Source organism: Cicer arietinum, chromosome 8 (genome assembly GCF_000331145.2).
Source record: "Cicer arietinum cultivar CDC Frontier isolate Library 1 chromosome 8, Cicar.CDCFrontier_v2.0, whole genome shotgun sequence".
NCBI classification, from domain to species: Eukaryota; Viridiplantae; Streptophyta; class Magnoliopsida; order Fabales; family Fabaceae; genus Cicer; species Cicer arietinum.
This window is the reverse complement of record NC_021167.2, coordinates 22,138,738-22,162,129: the sequence shown is the minus strand read 5'-3', so window position 1 is coordinate 22,162,129 and position 23,392 is coordinate 22,138,738. Positions and strand designations below refer to the sequence as shown.

Sequence of the window (23,392 nt, the reverse complement as noted above, 5' to 3'; positions counted from 1 at the left end):
GATGATAGTAAAGAAGATGAACAGCAGGAGTGGTATTTAGAGAGAGGGTTAGTCCAGCTTTTAGGGAAAAGAAGGTGAGGAGATGAGAGAGACAAAACTGATTTCTGACTTGAGAAGATGGAGAGAAAAAGGTAGAATAATGATGAGTATGCTGCCCGATAGTAACTGTTTGTACCTAAGGAAAGAGAAAAAGCATTTCGGGGGATTGAAGAGTGTATATGTCAGCACTCTATCTTCAGACAAAAAGGCACGTGTATTAAATGCCAAGATTTGTCTTTTTGATTTTGAGAGGGAAAAACATATTGTTGGTTTTTTCAGAACAGAGAATAATGAGTCGCGAAATGGAGATTGATAAACGATCTCCGTTTTCTGCAGATGCAGAATTTATCCAGAATTTTCTGGATTTTTCATGATTTTCAGTTTTTCTTTGATTGAATTGAAACTATCCTCAACAAGAGGCTTTGTAAAAATGTCAGCAAGTTGATTTTGAGTATCAACAAAGATTAATTCAACATCTTTCTTATTGACATGATCACGAATGAAATGATGTTTTATTTCAATATGTTTTGATTTAGAATGCTGAATGGGATTTTTTGACAAATTTATAGCACTTGTGTTATCACAATAAATTGGAATACTGGAATAGCTTACAGAGTAATCTTGAAGTTGATTTTTAATCCACAAAACCTGTGAACAACAGTTTGCCACTGAAACATATTCAGCCTCCGTTGTGGATAGTGCTATGGTGTTCTATTTTCTGCACGACCAACTGATTAATGCTTCGCCTCAGAACTGACATGTTCCACTCGTGCTTTTTCTTTCAACTTAATCTCCGGCGTAATCTGCATCACAATATGCTATAATATCAAAGTGTGAACCTTTTCTATACCAAATACCAAGATTAGTTGTTCCAACAAGATATCTAAAAATGCGTTTTACTGCTGTTAAATGGGATTCTTTTGGCGCTAATTGAAATCGAGCGCATAATCCTACTGTAAACACTATATCTGGTCTGCTAGCAGTTAGATATAACAAGGAACCAATCATTCCTCGATATTCTTTCTCAGAAACAGACTTACCATTTTCATCATTTTCTAAAGAAGTAGATGGATGCATGGGAGTTGTCATAATTTTTGACTCATTCATTTTATATTTAATCAACATATCTTTGATGTACTTTTCTTGACAAATAAAAATGCATTTTTCATATTGTTTGATTTGTAAACCAAGAAAGTATCTTAATTCACCCATCATGCTCATTTCAAATTCACTTTGCATAAGTTTTGAGAAATTTTCACACAGTTTTTCATTTGTTGATCCAAAAATGATACTTGAACAATGAGTAATTCATTTCCCTCTGTTATCTTAAATAAAGTAGTATCAATTTGCGCATAAGAAGTTTTGAGACATTAAGAAGTGTTGATCCAAAGATGATGTCATCCACATATACTTCTTCTTCTTCTTCTTCTTCTTCTTCTTCTTCTTCTTCTTCTTCTTCTTCTTCTTCTTCTTCTTCTTCTTCTTCTTCTTCTTCTTCTTCTTCTTCTTCTTCTTCTTCTTCTTCTTCTTCTTCTTCTTCTTCTTCTTCTTCTTCTTCTTCTTCTTCTTCTTCTTCTTCTTCTTCTTCTTCTTCTTCTTCTTCTTCTTCTTCTTCTTCTTCTTCTTCTTCTTCTTCTTCTTCTTCTTCTTCTTCTTCTTCTTCTTCTTCTTCTTCTTCTTCTTCTTCTTCTTCTTCTTCTTCTTCTTCTTCTTCTTCTTCTTCTTCTTCTTCTTCTTCTTCTTCTTCTTCTTCTTCTTCTTCTTCTTCTTCTTCTTCTTCTTCTTCTTCTTCTTCTTCTTCTTCTTCTTCTTCTTCTTCTTCTTCTTCTTCTTCTTCTTCTTCTTCTTCTTCTTCTTCTTCTTCTTCCCAAATGATTGGAAGGAACCGTCTATTCTTGTTTCTTTGACATGGCTTGTTCCTTCATGATGAGTTTGTAATGTATCCCAAACTTCTTTTGCAGTTATGCATTCATCTACCCTTTCACTTTCTTCCCTGCTTAAAGCACATGATAAGAATAATTGGACTTTAGAATTGAAAAGTACCTTAGCTTTATCCTCTGCTGTCCAGTCTGCTTCTCTTTTCAGGGCAGAGTTTGAATCATTTTGATCAACCCTTGGTGTCAAATCTCCATCTGTAATGATGCGCCACATTCCCGTGTCTTGAGACATTAAGAACAGCTGCATTTTGTTTTTCCAAAAGTAATAGTCTGATCCATCAAAGAATGGTGGTCTGTTTGAGGATCCTCCTTCAACAATGTATTTTGCTTTCGACATTCTTCTAGATCTTTTCTCTAACACTTGTTAGGTGTTTTTGAACTTTCTAGAGACCGAACTATGATGCCAATTGAAGTAACAATGTCGATTTACAAGAAAGGGGGGTTTGAATTGTAAATGAACCTTTTAAAAATTCCTGTTAAAACTTAAGAAAAATACTCAAGATTGATTTTGGTTATGAAAACAGAAAACGGAGAACGTTCTTAGTTTTTGATGTAAAACAGAGAACGTTCCTTGAATAACTTAAAACAGAAAATCAGTTTATGTTTTATCTTGGTTAGTCAATTCAATATGATAAATAAAGAGGTAGGATAGAGAATACCACTCAAGGATTTTATCCTGGTTCACCCAACGTGGGTTACGTCACAGTTCTCACACTGTGAGATTTTCCACTATGTGTTTAAAAACAAAGTACCTTCTTGATCTTACAACACCTAGTCTAGATCAACCTTGATCTAATTCAATCTCTATTACTTTCCACCCAGAAAGCAATAACAACTCCTATCTAATCTTGATAGAATGTAATCTTTAAACAAACTATAAAGAAACTCTTATAGTTTGAGTTTTTACAATTTGATTGTTTTGACAGAATATGAGATTTCTCAACTCTTGTTTGAGAATTGATTCTTTACAAAGGATCTAATGATAATTGCTCAAACTTATAGATGAGTACGAACCATCAGCTGTTTCGCAAAAATCAGAATGTATGATTGCCTCTGTTTTGCAGAATTTCAAGTATGTATGTGATTGATTTATGGATTTCTAAGCACTTGAATTTCTTGCTTTGATTTGGGATATTGGCCTTCTATTTATAGGTTGTAGAGGCACTGAATGAAGGTACAAGAGCTGTTGGAGAGGCTACGCTTTTTGACTGAAACATTATTTCAGAATAAAAATAATCCTTCTTTGAAATAACTTTTTGACTTAATTGGTTTAGCATTTAAAGCAATTCTGTCCTTTTTTAGAAAGTACTCTTGACGTTTCTTCATTGATCTTGGATGGTACATTCTCTGTCTTGAGTGTAGCTAGAGAATGTTGGAGATGAATTACAGGCTATTTCAGAGAAGATGCAGTGTTGTTGTTATTGTGCAGAAAACGGAGAATGATTAACATTCTTGGTTTGTCAGTTTGAACTTTCTTGAGCTTCAATAATCATTCTGGAGTTCCTGTTTTAATCGTTCTGGATTTTCTTTGCAATTGTCTTGTCATATATCAAGATTGATCGAACTTTCTTGACATTTGATTTTTGGAGTTTGCAAACTGTCATGACTTTTGTCTGTCTTTGAGTCCTTTGATCTTTGAGACCAAATAGCCTTTTTGAGTTTGGATGAATCCTACTTGTTCCTTGCCATGTACTGATTAGATATGAATAATTTCTAGGGCAGACTCTTTGTTAAAGAGATAGAAAAAGTTTGACCAATATGCTGTGATGGACAATATTTGAAGCTGGAGATCATTCTCTGTTTTGATGCAGAATGATCTTGTTGTTGTCTTTTCTGTTTTGCTTGATTCTGTTCTTAATTAAATCCATTCAAAAACACATGTTAAATTAACATAACATGTTAGAATCATAATTAACTTTCTTAATTAACCTTTGTTTATTTTCATCAAAACTTTAAATATAGAGTTTGTCTCAACAATATATTTTTTGAGTGTTTACTTCTCATTGCCTTTAGTGCTTTACCGACACATGTATTGAACCCACTTATTGAAGTGAGTCAATATTTCAAGAATTTGTGTTCTTCAACACTCATTGATAAAGATCTCATCAAGATGAAAAATGACATTTCGATGATTTTGTGTAAGTTGGAGAAAGTATTCCCTCATGGATTTTTTGATTCCATGGACCAGTTCACTATAGATGGATGTATCAATTTGAAAGGTGATATATATATATATATATATATATATATATATATATATATATATATATATATATATAGAGCCTTGTTAAAGGATTCATGGGTTATTCAAAATAGTCGGTGAAAAATAAAGTTAGAGTTGATGGCTCAATTTGTTCATATTACCTACACCGTGAAACAACACACTTTTGTTCTCATCATTTCAACAACGAAACATTGTCACCACTGAACGGATGAAATGATACTGATAGTGTTATACGTCACCCACATGCTTTATTAGTTTTTTGCTTGTCTGGTCTTCATGCTAGTAGAGATTTTCCGATTTTCTAGCCAAGTAACAAAGTATTTAATGCGGCACATGTTCATGTTTTGATTAACTACACTGAAGTTAAACCATACATTGAGTACGTTTTAAATCCCTCTTGATCTTTTATTATATTTATATATTTAAATTGATATTCACCGTATGGTCATCGATTAGGGCATTTTTAACTACATGACGATCTTCTGTTGATATACATTCAAATTTCCCATTATGGTTTCAACAACAAGTACATCTCGAAGAACAAACTTCTATCAACATCCACTTGAGGCACTTATCTATGAGCCCCAGTAGAAGTTTCAAAGAATGACACACCTATTATGTCAATGGATACAAATTTCACACTGAATAATATCCACGGTTTGATTCATTTGCCCTTGCCCGTTGTAACACCTCGGCCCTCCAGCGTTACCGACTGTGTTACTTCACGAGCTTCTCCGTTACATCATTTCTTACAGCCCAACACCTCGGCCCTCCATCATTCAAGTATTACCGCAATGAAATCAAGATGGAAAATCCAGAGGCTTTAAGATGGATCAATAATATCCCCTCAAAACAATGGACTATGGCTTATTCTCAAGGTCAACGATGGGGACACATGACAACAAACGTTTCCGAGTCCATCAACGCAATGCTCAAGGGTACACGCAATCTCCCAATCGCTGCTTTAGTACAATCAACATACTATAGATTGGGAGTTTTATATGCCGAAAGGGGACAACAATATCATACATCATTAGCTTTTGGTCGAGTATACACAGACGATTGCATGAACAAGATTAAATGTGAAGTTGGTAAATCTAATACTCACCAAGTCATGCAATTCGACCGAAATAATTATTCTTTCATGGTGCATGAAACAGTAAACCCAAGAGAGGTGCGACCAATTGGTCATTTCGAAGTCAACCTTCAAAGAAAATGGTGTGATTGTGGAAAATTTCAAGCTATACATATTCCTTGTTCACATGCCATAGTTGCATGTTCTTATGCTCGTCAAAACTATTTAGTGCTTATATTTGACGTGTACAAGGTTGTTAATGTATTTAACATCTACAAAGAAGAGTTTCCACCTATACCTAATGAAGGACATTGGCCCACATATGAAGGTGAAACATTGTATCATAATCCTCAAATGCGGAGAATTAAAAAAAGTCGTCTAAATAGTACCCGTATTAGAACTGAAATGGACGTTAAAGAAAAAGTACCGAGAAAATGTGGATTATGTCGATTAATTGGCCATACTCGAAAACATTGTCCAAATGTTACAGCCAGCTCTAGTCAATTATCCTAATTTCTATTTTTGTAGTTTTATTGTAATTTAAATTTGCTATCCTAATTTCTATTTGTCTAGTCAATTATCCTAATTTATATTTGTGTAGTTCTATTTGCAAAAATATTATCATAATTTAAAATTTCTATTTATCTATTTTTATGAATTATATTAGTTATATATATATATATATATATATATATATTACTTTTGTTATTTCAATAAAAATTAAAATATTTTTTTAACGAAAAAATTATTTTATAAATGCCCATTTGGAATTTGGATTTACTAAATTTTTTTCATAATTTAAATTTCTATTTATTTATTTTTTATGTATTTTTATGAATTATAATAATTAATTATATATATAATTTTACTGAAAATTAATTTTTTTTTTTTTAAAAACAAATTGGAAGTCGCCATTCCAAATGGCGACTTGTAAGGGGAAAATTTTTTTTTTTAAAAAAAGGGGCATTTTGGTAGATTTATTTCAAAATGGGGTATATAGGTTTTTTTTTTTTGAGAAAGAGGGCAGTAAGAAAAGAAAACCCATTTTTTTTTAGCTAATTTGAAGTTTGGAGACTTGTGCCCTATCAAATAAATTCAAAGACGGCCGATTCTAACACTACTAAAGGAGTTTTATCAAGAATCATTCACGAATCTTTCTTGTAATTCTTCTTTAATCTATATCTTTTGTATCTATGTTATGAGTAACTAAACTTTGTTTTTTAGGGATAAATGAAACAAAATGAAATTCTTATTTGTCTAATTTAATTTCTAGCTATATAAATGAATTTATTGAATTATTTTTCTCATATTCGGGCTTGATGCTTTTTATTGTTTGATCGACTTTAAATTATTTTACGATTTGTATTTTGTTTTACGAATGCCTAAGATGAGAAATTCTTAATATTGTAGTATAGAGATAGATGCATATCATGAAACCAGTTGAATTATATGCAAAGACAATAGTTTAATAAGATAATTTGTGTATTGTATAGCTTAATTTTAATCTTAATCCATTGAAAAATTATGGGTTACTTTGGAATTAAAGGTTTTGTCACTAAGACATTAGGGAAAGTATAATAAAGAAAATTCGGTAAGAATTGAATAAATGAATTCGAAGTGAAAAACATCTCTGATATTTTTCTTACTATAAAAGTTCAATTATATTATTCTTGTTAGTTTCAAATATAGTTTCAATCAATTCAATTTTTTTTTGTTAAATTTTGGTAATTAATATAATTCGATAGTATAACGTAATTTTTGAGTTTGACACTCAGTACTACCGTTTTATTATTATTTACAACGATTCAGTATACTTGCTGAAATGCTATCACTAATGTTAAAAAGTTGGCTAATAGTGATTTCTAGCGTATAACTGAAAAACTTGTCAATTGAAGTTAAAATGTTTGATAAATTTAACTGTTGTAAATATAAAATGAGAAAAAAGTATAAAATTATTTAATTTTAAGTATATAAAAACAATTAAAAAATTATCAAAAATAATAATAAAAAAAATGTATTGATTATTGAATCCATGTCCTCCCTCTCTTCCTCACTTTTTTATTTCCTTTCCAAATTTAAGAAGAACTTTTGCCATAAAGTAAAGTAGTGCTACAATTTCTTCAAAGGCATATTTATTGAAAATATGTCTTTGTGCCATTATTACTTTTGTTGTTGTTGTTAATTTTAGAACAAGTAAATTCCGCGTAATCAACTCATTGTTAGGTACAAAACATGAAACTTAATAGTATGGATATTTGTTAATTGAATTAGGATTTAGAAAATTATTATTTTTATATATATCTATAGTTTTTGTTGGTTGGGGATATGGCATGGCAGTAGCATGCTTGTCCTCCGATAGAGAATATGGACAACCCATAACAAAGGAAAGTGGGACAGTTACTTCACCATAACAAAATAATATACACACTAAGTTACTTCACCTTAGCATTTTATATATAGTTACTTTTTTATTATTAGTTTGATGGATTGTTCAAATGAAATAAAGAATAATTTGACTAATAATAGTTTCACCTATATGGTTGCGGAAAAAAAAAATGAGGATCGTAAATTTGTAATGGAATATCTCTTTTAGTAAAAATTAGTTGATAGCAAATAAGTTATTGTTAATAGTTGATAGTCTATCATTGATATCTATTAAGTATTAAGTTAATTGAAGTATTTGATAAAGTTAATAATTAAAATAGTTTAAAAATATAAAATTTTATAAAAAGATATTTTTAATTAAAAATGATTTTTATATTAATTAATTCTTAAAATATTTTAGAATTAGTATTTTTATTAATTTAAATTTATTAATTTGGTATATTTTTTATTTATTTAACTAGTTTCTTTATTTTAAATTATACTAAATAAATTATTTAAAAGTACTTATAAAAATATTTTAAATTATATATTATTACAAATAAGCTATTTATTTAAATTATTTATTTTAAATTATAATAAATTAATTAAAAAAATTAATTACTATAATAAATAGAGAAAATGATAAATTATAACCTCAAAAGCTACGTGAAGAAATTTATAAAAAGATATACAAACTATAAACTCCTAAATGAGTATTTTCAAAAATAAGTCCTATACTTTATAAACTATAAGCTACCATTGAAGCCTTACCAAATAGACTCTTAGATCATTATTAAAGTTGTTTCATCGCTTTCATGGGACCAGTTTGTGAAAGACTTTTGGTTTAGCCATCGGCTCTTTGTTTTCCACAAACTTGACCCGACTTAAAAATTTGACTTAATTGCTTTCATTTATTTTTAGGCTAAATTACATCCATATTTCCTTACTTAATTTTATTTGTTCTTTATTTTTTTTATCTCGATTTGGTCATTTATTTTAATTTTAAGTGACAATTTAGTAAGTTGTTAAGTTGATCATTAAATGCAAAACTCAAATATTCAAATAAACTTATGTTTTCATCTCCAACAATATCAAATAAAGAATAAAAATATGAGTTTATTTAAACATTGTTGACATTTTAAAACATAAAATATCAAATTGTCACTTAAAATTAAAATAAATGACTAACTTGAGAAGAAAAAAAATAAAAGACTAAAATATTAACTGAAATTAAGTTAAAGGACTGCTGGTACAATTTAGCTTTATTTTTACTGTACACTCAAAATTTAGAAATATTTTTATTTTATATTCAAAATTTAGAAAAGTGAAGGAATGATGACTAGTGCATATCTATATTAATGTCTTTTTCCACTAGAGCAAACAATCATAATTGTTTTCATTTATCTTTCTTTCATATGAAACTCTAACCAAAATATTCAATTTTGAATTTATTCTAAATTCATTAATTAAAATCATAGAATCATATCAATTTTTTATTCTACATTGATTAATATTTTAAAATAATCCTACAACTGTAAAATTTTAATTAGGCCAATTTAATTTACAACAGAATAAATAATGAACATAATAATAAAATATAAATCTTTACAAAGTTTGGTAGAAGACAAACATAATAATATAAAGCTTTTACATGCTAAAATTTACTTCATTATTAATTGAAACTAAAGCATATATTGTTCACAATAAATAACAATAATATAATTAAAATAAAATTTAATTAACTATCGACGTAGAAAGTTACTTGTAGGCATTTCATAGATAGATGCACAACTATTGGCAGATTGAGTAGAACTTGATTCTTGTGGAAGAGCTTTTGAATGAGTTTTACCATGCAAGAAAAATGCTGGTTCTTGTGGAGTTGGTAATTCAATTGAATAACTGCTTAGATAGGAAGCAATTGTCACCATTGAAGGTCTAGTATTTGGGTCATGTTGAACACATAATAAGCCAATTTGAATACATTTAATTACTTCACTTTTAGAATAATCTTCTTTAATGTTTGGGTCTAATATACTTAAAGGTGTTCGATCCCTCCATTCTATCCAAACTTGAAATACAAGATTGAATTAAATTTCTCAATTATTACCATTGAATTTGGGGGAGGGGGATGTATTATTATATAATTTTGACTCACATTGTTCAAGAGTCCATCAACAAAACGTTGTGGTGTGTATGAACTTGCATTCTTCTTTCCGGTAATAATCTCTAAAAGCATGACTCCAAAGCTAAAATTGTCTGATTTTTCAGAAAATTGTCCAAGCATTGCATATTCTGAAGACATATAACCACTATAAAGTAAAATAAACTCAATGTTAGTTTAACTAAAATGTACTTTAATTAAGAAAATATGGAAAAAGAAAACAGACGGACGTCGAACATTCAAAACTTACTATGTTCCTACAATTCTATTTGTACTTCCTTGGTCTTGACTTATTTCAACAATTCGTGCCAAACCAAAATCTGCAATTTTTGGAATCATATTTTCATCTAATAAAATATTACTAGGTTTGAAATCACGATGTATAACTTTGAGTCGAGAATGTTCATGTAAATAAAGAATTCCTCGAGCAATTCCTCCTATGATGTTAAAGCGTTCAACCCAACTTAACAACTTTTGTCGTTGAGAATCTACAAAAGTACTCAAGAAATCAAATGAAGTTTATATATAGAAAACATAAATACGAAATGCTTAAATATCAACAAATGAAAGGGTTTAAGGTGAAAAATGTCTAACCAAATAAAAAGTAATCAAGACTTTTGTTTGTCACATATTCATAAATAAGTATTTTCTCTTGTTCTTCAAGGCAAAAACCAATAAATGTCACCAAATTTCTATGTTGAAGTTTAGCTATCAATAAAACTTCATTCTTGAATTCCTCTACGCCTTGCTTCGAACATCTTGAAAGTCTCTTTACAGCTATTTCTTGTCCATAAAAAAGGATACCCTAAATATATATTATAAATTTATTTATTCAAAAAACAAGAAGATAAAAAATAATAGCCTAATTAGATTTAAATAATATTTACTTTGTATGTTGGGGGGTTAGAATTATATTATGAGTTTTCTTTTCAGTTGTGATAGGGTGAAAATGAATTAGATAACTTGAGGGAATTTATTTTTTGAAATACATAAAATAATATTTTGAAACTTTTAATATTTTTCAAATGCATGTTTAAAAAATGCATTTTCATAAACTTCCATAATAATGTCTCCTCTAAAATCTGAAGTAAATATATACTAAACAATCAATTGTTTTTTTTCTTAAAACATTTTATGTTTCATTTTTCTAAAATTTGTATTAATTTATTCGTTAATTATAAGGGGAAAGATTTTTAAAGTAAAAAATTGTCTACATCGTTAAAAATAATGAAAATATCAATTTTTATTTAAATATTGACTAACATTTTATATTATGTTTGTAACACTAATTTACTTTAAGAATCTTTAAGAATCTTTTACATTCATGGTCCTTTAATTTAATTTCAGGTAACGTTTTAGTTCGTTATATATTTTTTTTCCGACTTGGTCCTTTATTTTAATTTTAAGTGATAATTTGATATTTTATGTTTTAAAATTTCAACAATGATATCCTTTTTTATACAAAAATTCAAAAAAACATTCAATCAAAACTCATAAAATTAATTATATTCTTCAATATAATACAAATTTCATCAAATTCGTAACGCAAATCTTCAAATAAATTCATATTTTCATACTTTATTTGATATTTTTAGGAATAAAGGACTAAATCGAGAAAAAAAAAAAATAAAGGACTAAAACGTTACTTGAAATTAAATTAATGGACCACAGATGTAATTTAGCCATATATATACAAAATAAAAAATGATAAGCTTTCTCACCTTGTATACCTCTCCAAAACCGCCTTTGCCAATGTAATTGTCTTTAGAAAAATTGTTGGTTGCTTCTTCAATTACTGCCCAATCGAATTGCAATGGTTCTAAAGTGACACTTTCTTCACCAACTAAATAAAATATATTTTGATTTATTGAACTTATTAAAGTTTATAAGAAATTGCAAGTTCAAAATATATATTTTTCATAAATACTTACAATTTTCTCGAAGAATAGTCTACGACTCTTTATTCCCATTCTCTTTAGCAAATAGTAGCCAATAGAAAAGAGCATCACCAAAACAATTATAGGCACTACAATGAACACAATAGTTTTCTGCTTTGCTACACAAAACAATTACTCTGTCACTATTTATAGCAATTTATAACTATATTTATAGTTTATATTTCAAATATATCCCTTGTTAATACTACCAATATTAAATTCATTTATACACAAAAAATAATTCAATAATTCCCTAAAAAAATTAACTTTGTATATAATATATACATTAATTAATTACACTACTTAGTTTTCATAATATATACATAAGTTATGTTATACATGCTTATAATGTTCACTAATAAAATAAATTTGCATCATACACAAGATTATTTTCACTATAGGATGATGGATCAATAAGTCACATCATAAATCTGTTGTTTAAGATTTAAAAAAAAGTAATTATTATAGTATTTTATTTTTTTGCTATAAAATTTTCAAAAATAAATTTTTGAGAAGCTATTCATAAAATAATTTTTGAATTTTTTTTTAAATCTGATTTTTATCATATTAAAATCTTTAATATTAAATATTTAAATTACTGAACGTCATAATTACTTTTTTTAATTTCTAACAAATAAATCTAAAATAACTTTTTATTTTTAAATAAATTTTTATAAAAATTATTTAAATAAATATAAATTTAAAATCATTTTTAAAAAATCTTAAACATACCATCGCTTTATCTGATAATAGAATTTATTAATTTAGTAATATAATAAATTTGTACGGTGTAAAAGTTACATCACTTGAGGGTCATAATTCACATGTAGTAAATATTAGGCTAAATTAAGTCCCTTAACTTAATTTCAAGTAACGTTTTAGTTTTTTATCTTTTATTTTTTTCCGATTTAGTCCTTTATTCCTAACAATATCAAATAAAGTATGAAAATATGAGTTTATTTAAAGATTTGCGTTACGAATTTAATGAAATTTGTATTATATTGAAGAATATAATTAATTTTATGAGTTTTGATTGAATTTTTTTTTGAATTTTTGTATAAAAAAGGATAACATTTTTGAAATTTTAAAACATAAAATATCAAATTGTCACTTAAAATTAAAATAAAGGACCAAGTCGGAAAAAAAAAAAAGATAAAGGACTACAACGTTACCTGAAATTAAGTTAAAGGACCACAGATGTAATTTAGCATAAATATTAAGTCATGATGACAAAATTCAATGTATGTCATTTGACTTCAGTAAGTCAAGCTTCGTATATGTTATTTTGCTTCCTGTAATTTCTGTTGAATTGCTTCATAGTATACTTTTCTTTTTGTAAAAATCATTTTAAATTTTAACACAAATACCTAAGTAATGTTTTTAATATAACAATTTTTATATTAAGAGACTATGGAAGCAAACTATCAACTTCATTAAACATTTACACTAAAATTTATATATCATTTCTTGGTGACATAATCCTAGTTATAAACTTAAGTCATAATAGGTATGAATATGAAAGTTATAATATTTTTTTAGGTAAAAAAAAAATATAATCATTTATACCAACGGTAAGTAGTTGGTGGCTTAAATAAACTTTTAGTTTTGATTTTGGTTTTATTCAATTAAAAAATCTATCTATATATAGTGGTTATTGTTGAAAATCAATTAATTATGATTAGGTTTTTTTTAATATCAATAAATATTATAGAAAAAAAAACTAAAATACAGAGAATTAAAATAATATTTTTTGTTAACTTCAATGCATATTAATTATTCACTTTATTATTTAACTCATCTCTGATTTCTTCAGTTTATTAATTATTGACTTTAGAAGACAAATAGTTCACCTGCATCTCGTTATGACGGCATAGGACTGCTAGGCGGCTGAGTTTCGTCGTTGTCGCCATAAAATCTGAATAATTCAAACTCAAATTGCAGCTAGGATACAGAACTGTTCCCCCAACACTTCCCAATAAGGACCATGGAATTGCTGTACCAATCACATCATTTAGACACGAAATACAATCATCACTAGACAAATCTTGAGTACACTGTTCAAGAGTATACAATGTTTGTACATCATTCAACTTTAATGATTTTGCCGAATATCTTTCAACACTATTCCCTGTGTCCTTCGCAAGCTGAGATAACTGATTCGATAATATATTAGTGAATGAATTTTGCTCCGAGTTAGATGTTGAAATATTTATATCGCTATACATAGGACTTGTTTCCATCTTATAGAAATATTGATCAGAATAGCGAAGCAAGCAGTGACTATACCAAATTATACCCTCAAGCGATGAGCGACACTTTGAGTTCGAAGATAATCGATCTGTTGCATTTTTCACAATTGACCACAGAGGTGAGGTGGAAGGTCACCTCTACACATGAAATGGCCGTACACCATTTGTTCCACATTATCTTTATAAAATATTTTGCCATTGGTAGCGTTGGAAGACAAATAAGAGAAGAGAGTTTTGGTGTATATTTGAAAAGTATTGTCTTTAGTTAAGGAATGGTTACTTGAACAATTATGGAAAAGATAAAATGGATCTTGTGAAAACCCCGAATCTTGTTTTGAATCATTAGTTTCAGGAATAAGTGCAGCTGGTGTTGAGGAATCACTAACATTCCTATAAAAAGGATATAGTTCGTACCTAACATTACAACTGGGATAGAGAACTCTCCCACCCTGCTTTCCCTCACAACACCATGGAAGATCCCCAATCACTCTACTGAGGCAGCTTCTGCAATCATTAGGCGACAAGTCCGGCGTGCACTGAGCTAGACAGTAAAGGTTTTGAGATCCTGAAATAGTTGCTTGTTTTGTGGCAAATTTCTTGTTCTCATCACCAAGAAGAGAACGTGCTGCTTCGTCTGCAGTTTGATTCATGGTCGAAAACAATAGACGCATGAAGCTGTTTTGGTTTGAGACGTTGCCGGTGTTCAACACTCCAAGTCGAGGCCTTGTATCAAAGGTAGAGTATCGTACCGTGCACTCGTCGTACCAAATCACGGCTTGTTTAGACAAAGAGCACTCTGAGGATAGTATTTGGGTTGCATTAACTATGCATTGATGACAGAGCTGAGAGGGTACATCACCTCTACACATGAAGAGTCCATAGACAGAATCAGAGGGGTTTACCCCAGTTACCGTGGTGTTGTAGAATTCAGTGTTGTCGTTGGTTTTTGATGACAAGGAAGAGAGGAGGGTCTTGAGATTGACTTCGAATGTACTCTTGTTGGTTGTGGTAGCGTTGATGGAACAATTTTTATACACATAAACAGGAGTGTCAGTGTCTTGTGCTTTGATAATTGTCAAAAGGAGGAAGTTAACAAGTATAGAGAGATAGAGAACTTTAGACAAAGCCATTGATTTTTTTATAGAGTTGTTAATTGCAAAATAAGTACAGAATGTTATCGACCTGCAAATGCAAGCACTTTGGATTTGTTAATTAGTAAAGAATGTTGTTAGCTAATATATATATATATATATTGTGAAGATGTTTTATGAATTAATGTAATAAAATGATGACGTATTGTGATGTATATAAATCAAATTCAATTAAAACAAACATCAGTTAAGTTTTCTCATTTATGTCAAAACAAAAAAAGTTGTTTCCAAAATTCTTTTAATGAAGTTTTTTCCAAATAACGTAGGTTGAAAAAGAAATACAACCACGTGACTTTGATGCGTACTATTTAATAGGAAGACTTTGAGGAGTCATGAAACCTGCGATGTGCAAAGCTTCGTATCGTCCTTATCTCATCAATTATCATTGGTTCCAGTGGTTTGAAATGAAATCATACATTGAATTATATTTTACATCATTTGTATGGTTCACTGCTTTTAGTTCACCAAAAGTCCATAGACCTTGTACACGAGTTAACGTGTTTAATTTACGATTTTTTTAATACTTCTGTCGGATCAATTAAATTATAATAGCTATAATATATCAAATTTTATATTTTTTATTATTTTATTTCTCTTTATTAAATTTTAAAATTTAAAATATACATGCATATATATATTTATTTATTTATTTATGTATTCATAATTATTAATACAAAATAAAAAAGTAAAAATATAAAATAGAAATAAAAGTGATATAGCAAAAATTAATATTGATACTCATTTTGTCTCGTCTCATGAAATTACAATTATAACATTATTAAAGAGTCTGGGATCACAATTGTATTTATTAGTTAGTAAAAGTCTAACCTTTATATTAAACCGATATAATAACTTTTATTTTGTTTGCCTCTTATTACTAGTTGTCTTTGATTTTGACTTCTGATTGTCTCTAGTTCTGGTTTATCCATCCTTCACCTTATTCCTTCTATTTTATTTGTTTTATGTTTTTTTCTTTTCTTTTCATCTTGTTTCATTCTCTGCAAAATACTAGCTACCCCCACCCCCACCCCCACCCCTATCTTTCTATTTTTTTTTTTGTCTACATTTAGGGTTAACTTATTTTTATATTTTTCTTTTGTTTTTTAAGTTATATTCAAATTAAGTTCGGACTCCAAATTCATTGGATTTTTTTTTCTTCTCTCTTTTGCTTTAATATATTTTTTTTCTCGTTAATCAGTCCAACCTTATTTCCATTTTCAAAATATTAAGTTTAATCAATTTCTAATAAATATTAAATCTTCTAAAAATAAATTTATTATTCACGGTTAATTAGATGTGATATCATTTTAATCTTTGAATTATTATGACACAAGTTGTACAACTTGATGATTCTAAAACTCATTTTTATAAATTAATAAATCTAAAATTAACTTTTAAATTTAATTAATTAGATGTGACATTTTTTTAATCTTTGAGTTGTTAAGACACAAATTATACAATTTGGTGGTTTTAAAACTTATTTTTATAATTGAAAATAATAATAATAATAATAATAATACTCTAAAACTGGTGAATTAGATGAGTCACCTTTTTAATCTTTCAATTTTTGATACACAAGTTGTGCAACTTGATAATCTTAAAACTTGCATTTTCAAATGATTATTCAAATTAAACAAACTTATTTTATTTTATTAAAACAACTTTTTTTTTATTAACAACAAAACACATTTTTTTTTTAAAAACAATTAACGTATCTGCATTTTCTACTCAAGAATTATATAGTTTTGATTTGTCCATCGCTCTTGGAAATGCGTAAAAGTAAATTCACACTATTGTCAAACACAATAATAAAAAACTTTTTTTTTCTCTCTCTATTTTGAACACTTTTTTTCTTCTTTTAAGCGTCGCATTTATACAAAATTTATATTCACATTTTACTAATAAGAAGAAATAAAAATTCTGAAGTTAACAAAAAATTTTGCATAGTTAATTATAAGTAACTATTTTTTACGGATGTCGTATGATATTAATATCTATTATACGCATAACCGACTCCCAAATCATAAATCTGGTTTCAAAAGGTCATTTGTATGTTTTCAAGGGTTTTTCAATGTTTATCATATTAAAATAAACTTTGGTGGCTACTCTGTTGAATTCGAGCTAACCCTTAAAATTTTAGGTTGCGACAGTATTAAAGTAAGAAAATAATATAGAATTGTTGAAAAGGACATGTAAAGTGATTGCTTTTCAAAATACAACTATTAGAATTTAAGTCGGTCCATACAAAATTGACTTGTAAAATGATTCCTTTTCAAAATATGACTATTAGAATTTAGGTCGGGCGATACAAAATTGACTTGGAAAATGAGTACTTGATAAACACATTTTATAAACTCATCCAATGTGAGACTCTTTACTTTTAACACATCCATTCATGCCTAGGTCTCGACATCTAGACCGTGACTTGAGTGGGCCTATGAAAGTAACTTGATAGCACGTGGTCCAAGGGATCTTGGATAAGCGCTTGATACCATATTAGATTTTTATATTAAACTTAATTTATTTTTACAAAATCGACTTATAAATTGAGAGGTGTCTCATTATAAACTACGTAATACGAAGTGGAACTTTGGTGACGGTCAGAGACGGTTTGCGTTGATGAGGAAGAAGCATGGCAAAGTAACACTCAATAGATTGTATCTACAAACACTGCGATGTCCAAATCAGTAACACTTCCGAGGGAGCGAAAGGTATATTTTTAGTGAGAGTAATTACGTACCTTGCATTTGAAGAGTGTGACTATTTTATATGATGATCTTGTGAAAAGATAATTGTCGAGGTGGTTAGGACATTGTGGGATTGATGAGGAAAACTTAGGGGGCCATGTGGCATTGGTGAGATGTGATCAAATCAGGGAGTAACTTGCTCAATTTTTGCTCTCCAAATGCCACTATGGATCTATAATGTTAAGTGTTGATTGCTTAGAGCATCTCCAATGGTAGTCAAATAAGTTCATCTGTCAGCGTGTAGTTGCGTAAAATTCAGTTTTTGGCGAGTTCACTGTTGGAGATGTGTCAAGCTGTCATCACAGTTCTCTCAGAAAGGAACAGTACTTTCATAATTTAATAATAATAAAATTATAATCTTTACCCTTTTTTTTATTAATTTATAAATAATAATAATAAATGTATTACTGTTAGTGGTGGGTCCTATTTAATGAACCTAGAGTCCACCGTTGAAGTAAAAATTGAATTAGTTGTTTTAAGATGATGTAGTATGGTAGACCTCATTTAATGAATCTATGTTGAATTCACCATTGGATATGCTCTTAGAGAACATGGGAAGCCTCGTGGCAGAGTCGTTTCAAAATGTCGTCAATCAAATCGTCCACTTCAACCTTGACCTGAACTTGGCTTTGGACAATCAAAACCCTGATAAAGTTTTGAAAGGTGATCAACTAGTGAAGCTGTAGTCAAAAGCAATGATTTAAAACCCAAACAAGACCAACTGATTCGATCAGTTCAATCGGGAAACGAACCCATGTCCGATTCGGTAAGCATAATAAAATTGATGGTCTGTAAAAACCAGGAAAAACTAAAAATCGAATTGAACCAAGTTAGACTGACCGAGTCACTAAACCGGGCTCAATATTTGAAAATCATCCAATTTTTTAAAATACTAAATTTTTTTATTTTTGCAACAAAAAGAATAAGTTTTTTAAACTAATAAAAACAATCTTTTTAAGTTTAACTTTAACAAAAAAAAATATTTATTTCACTCAAACCTTTATTCCACTTAATTCGCAAGACATCTGTGGTTGATCGATTGATCCATATGAGATTTGATGTTTGAATTTATATTATGAAGACTTGTATTTGTTGTGTATTTTAATGTATTTATTATAGATATGGAATATTTGTTATAAATTTTATGAATTTTACTTTATAAATTATGAAGTTCTGAATATTTTAATATATTTCAAAAGGGTCTAAGTCGTAGAGATACCTTTGGGCGTGTACTGAGAGTCAGAGATTCTAGTTACGGTCCATATGAAAAAAATACATTTCAATCAGCCTAGCCTTACTTAATACTTAATAGATTCTCTTTAATAATATATATTGGTATGTTATGATACCTGCATCAGAAGAACTTATCTCATAAAATATGTTTGGGTTATATGTAACAGGGATTTAGATTCTCTCTTTTAGTGGTCTCTGCTGCACTTTCTACTGCAACAATCTCGACCTTTGAATAATATGTGCCTTACTGATGATAAACTAATCCTCTGTACTCACTAAATCCATCTTTAGCAGATCAATATTTATACACTAAGGGAAAATAGATTATGAAACTCATGTAAGTCATAACGGGCTTTTTTGGATTGACTTATTTGAGCTTAGCTACTAGCATAAGCACTTGTGAAACTGTTGGTGAGAGCTTATGAAAACAACTGATGACATGTCTATAAGTTGTTTTCGGTTCATAAACTATCCCAAGTAACTTAAGAAAACAGATTATAACTTATATAAAAGCAGTTTGACTTTATTTTTATCTTGTGTTGTAAAAATAGCTTTTACATAAGTGCTTATGCTATAACCTGTTAAATAAGTTGTTACCAAGCAGAACCTAATCTGTAACTTGTGTAAGAACAAATCAAAGAGAGAGAAAAACTGTTGTTCTCAGTGAGGAAACGAACAAGGGAGAAACACAAAAATTGTAGCTGGCTCTACACAATTATTTTGGGGCTTAAGGATTTTTTTGTTATTATTTTGCCTGTTTACTTCTCAGTCATTAGATTTATCCAAAGGCTGAGATTGTTGCAGTAGAGACTGCAGTAAAGATAATTGAAGGAGAGGATCCAGATCCATGTAACAGATCCTAACCCACCCACATGGCTATGTGAATTTTCCGATCCCGTAAATTTTGGGGCATACCACACACAAAATCAAGATTGAATTTTTCTAAAGTGAACAACTTCATTTAGAGCGTAAAATGAGTATAATCAATCACTAATTAAATATTTTTTGAAACCTATATTACTCCTATCATATTTGATAAATTAAAACCCACATTTTTATCATCAGTCTCTCATTCTCTCCAACTGCTTTTGCTTAAATAGATATACAATGACATTTTTTGTGTTTCAAGACTTTTCAGAATCTTAGTTTCCGGATGCTAAAGATTTAAATATTATGTCTGAAAATTTAAATTTTTGAATGTAGCTAATCCAATTATAATGTTCGAAAATTTAGTTGTCGGACGTTGAAAATTCAAATATAAAGTTCAGAAATTTAAGTTTTCGAATGTTACAAAGTCCAACTATAACATGTGCAAACTTAAATTTGTAGACATATAAAATACAAATATAATATAAAGTCTGATGGAAACTTATACTTTTGACAGAAAATTGTTTCTAGATATAGAAAATCCAAATATAACTTCAACAAAACTTAGATATGCATGGTCTATACAAGAGTGGTGTATCCATACCTTATCAATTTGTTTTTTGACATCTGAAGTTTGAATATAATTGAATGAGTGTAGTCTGAATGCAACAAGATTTTCCTTGCATATGTCCCCTGTAAACATCCTAAATATCTTATCAATAAATAACAGATAACAAAGCAAAAATGATATTAACATATCAAATAACAATACATAAATAAATACCTAGCTCAAATGTCAAAACCCCAATAATCAAGAGTTAATGCATGAAATCGTTACTTCCTGAATACCGAGGTCTTCTTTACCGAATAAATGAACGAATATTGATTTTCATAGCCATTATTTAATCATCGAATTGCTCGGTATCCAGAAATTAGAACACATATACTGTTAAACTACAGCTGCATAATAACTCAATGTGCCGATTAGTGTTGTCAATTGCAGATTGCAAATCACGGAAAATAGCAGATTGTTCAAACTCCGTTTCACTAAAGTGTTATAGCGTTACTATAGCCTCAATTTGATCACACTTTGCTGCAGCTGCTATTTGACAACACCAGGGCAGATTTTGCTATATAAGTAACGAAGTTCTGCTTCAGAAGTTCTCTTGCTAACTCACTGAGTTCATATCTTCATCTCATTGCTTAATCTATCTAAGATCAATACAAGTTCTTTCATTGGAAGTTGAAAAGAACCGCCAGCCGAAAATTCTTGAACCACTCCATTGATTTCAATCATGCTACAGCCAGGGACTTTTGTTTCAATCCTTCTTTCTTTCATTAAATTCCTAATTCTTTTTGCAGCATCAAACCTACCAGCTTTGGCATATATATCACATAAATTCATATAGAAAGCATGATTATGAGGTTCCAAATCTATCAAACGATGAGCTACCTTTTCTCCTAACTCAATATTTCCATGCATCTGACAACCACCAAGTAATGCACCCCATACATAAACATCTGGCTTCATCGGCATGCTTTGTATGAGAATCATTGATTCCTCAAAGAGCCTCGCTCGACTAAGAATATCAACCATGCAAGCATAGTGATAAATTTGCGGCTCAATCAAGTAAGCATGTTTCATTAAATCGAAGCACCGTCGACCTTGCTCGACCAATCCAGAATGAGCACAAGCTGACAATAGTCCGACAAACGTCACATGATTAGGCTTTACTCCAGCTCTTTCCATATCTAAAAAACAATCGAAAGCTTTCCAACCTAATCCATGAAGAGCAAAAACTGAAATCATTGTCGTCCACGCCGAAACATCCTTCTCAGGCATGTCATTAAAGATCTCAAATGCTTGCTGCACATTTCCACATTTTCCATACATATTAACAAGTGCTGTTCCAATTACAACATCACATTCTATGCTATTTTTTCTTAGATATGCATGCATCCATCTACCATGATCTATAGAACCTAATTGAGCACAAGCTGAAAGAACACTAGCTATTGTAATCTTATCTGGTTTAACAAAATAATCACTCAAAAACTGCATTTCATGGAAAATTTCCAGTGACTCCTTCGCATACCCAGCTTGAACCAACCCGGTAATAATCGAATTCCAAGTTATAATATTTCTTCTATTCATCTTCCTAAACAAATTCAATGCCAATTCAATCTCCCCAATTCTCAAACACCCAACAATCATTATATTCCAAGTGACAACATCTCTAACAAACATTTCATCAAACAACTTCAATGCATTATTCAACAACCCAAATTTCATATACAAACTAATAAAAGAATTCCCAACAAAAACGTCATTTAAAAATCCAAACTTTAACACATGAGCATGAATAACTTGAACAATAAAATCACCATCCGATAACCTATAACAACCCTTTAGAAGAAAAGGAAAAGTAAGGTTATTGGGCACAATGCCCTTATAAAGCATTTGCTTATACATCATCAAAGCTTTAAAATAAAGGGTTTCATCACCACCTTCAATGCAACCATATGCTCTAATCATGATGTTATAAACTCGAAGATCTGGGTTGTTGATCATGTGAAAGACATTGTTGGCATAGGTGAAAGAACCATAATTTGAGAAAGAACAAAAGAAAAGTAAACGAGTAATGAGATGATATTGGTCATTATTATGTAAAGTTGGAGACTTTAAAATTTGGGTATGAATTATTTTGATTTGTCTAAGGTTCTTGCATTGTTGAATCAATCTAGAGAGTGTGTTTTTGAGAGTGATGCTTTTAGATTCTAAAGTTTTGATATCAAAGAATGTAACCATAACAATGCAAAAAAACAAAAAAGAGAGCAACTTTTAAAATTTTCTGCCCATATTTTCAACTTTGTAATTTTATCCCAATTTTTGTTTAAAAGTTTATAAGAATTGTCCAACTTTATTTATTTATTTTTATAAACATAAGTCAGATAATGTTACTTTCCGAAATTAAATCTGAGACTTGAAACGAAAAGATTGCAATAAAATTATTTGAGTTGTTTAGTTTTTTTTATTAAGGGGTTGGTTGATTCAAATCTCAAAAATTCTATTTTAATATTTTAAAATTTATTTGGATTACTTGTTTTTAAAAATTGTTTGGTAAAATTATTTTTAATATTATATTTTTTAAAATTTTTAAAATAAAATAAATAAATAGTGTTTTACTTTTCATTTTTCTGTTTTTTTAATTTTCTAATAAAAAATTATTTTAAAAATTAGAGTTGTCCAATAGATTTTTTTTAAATTTTCTTTTTTAAAACAGTTTTCTAAAATTTATTTATAAAATAGTTTTTAAAAACTAAAAAGTAAAATACAATCAAACAAACTCAATTCTCTAAAAAATTTAATTACTTAATTTAAAAACACTTTTAAATTTTTAATAAACA

General features: G+C 29.0%; 2 protein-coding genes and 1 pseudogene across 4 annotated transcripts; 1 reads left to right on the top strand and 2 right to left on the bottom strand.

Moving 5' to 3' along the window:
• Window positions 1-5,005: 5,005 nt before the first annotated feature.
• On the top strand, window positions 5,006-5,788 carry LOC140919098 (uncharacterized). The gene has a single exon (XM_073364616.1). It carries the CDS (start codon window positions 5,006-5,008, stop codon window positions 5,786-5,788), a length of 783 nt encoding a protein of 260 aa, XP_073220717.1.
• A 3,795-nt stretch (window positions 5,789-9,583) lies between these two features.
• Window positions 9,584-16,138, bottom strand: LOC101509331 (cysteine-rich receptor-like protein kinase 15; annotated as a pseudogene).
• Window positions 16,139-16,722: 584 nt separating this feature from the next.
• LOC101505361 (pentatricopeptide repeat-containing protein At2g20540-like) lies at window positions 16,723-22,887 on the bottom strand. 3 transcript variants are annotated; one of them, XM_073364191.1, is made up of 3 exons: window positions 20,769-22,887; window positions 20,589-20,688; window positions 16,723-18,529 (listed from the first exon to the last, which is right to left on the bottom strand). In XM_073364191.1, the coding sequence occupies exon 1, from the start codon at window positions 22,791-22,793 to the stop codon at window positions 21,168-21,170; it is 1,626 nt and encodes a 541-aa protein (XP_073220292.1). In that variant the 5' UTR covers window positions 22,794-22,887; the 3' UTR covers window positions 16,723-18,529; window positions 20,589-20,688; window positions 20,769-21,167. The 3 variants fall into 3 exon arrangements, with proteins under 3 accessions (XP_073220292.1, XP_073220293.1, XP_073220291.1); XM_073364192.1 differs by having other exon boundaries at window positions 20,589-20,677; XM_073364190.1 differs by lacking the exon at window positions 16,723-18,529 and having other exon boundaries at window positions 20,368-20,688.
• Window positions 22,888-23,392: the final 505 nt, after the last annotated feature.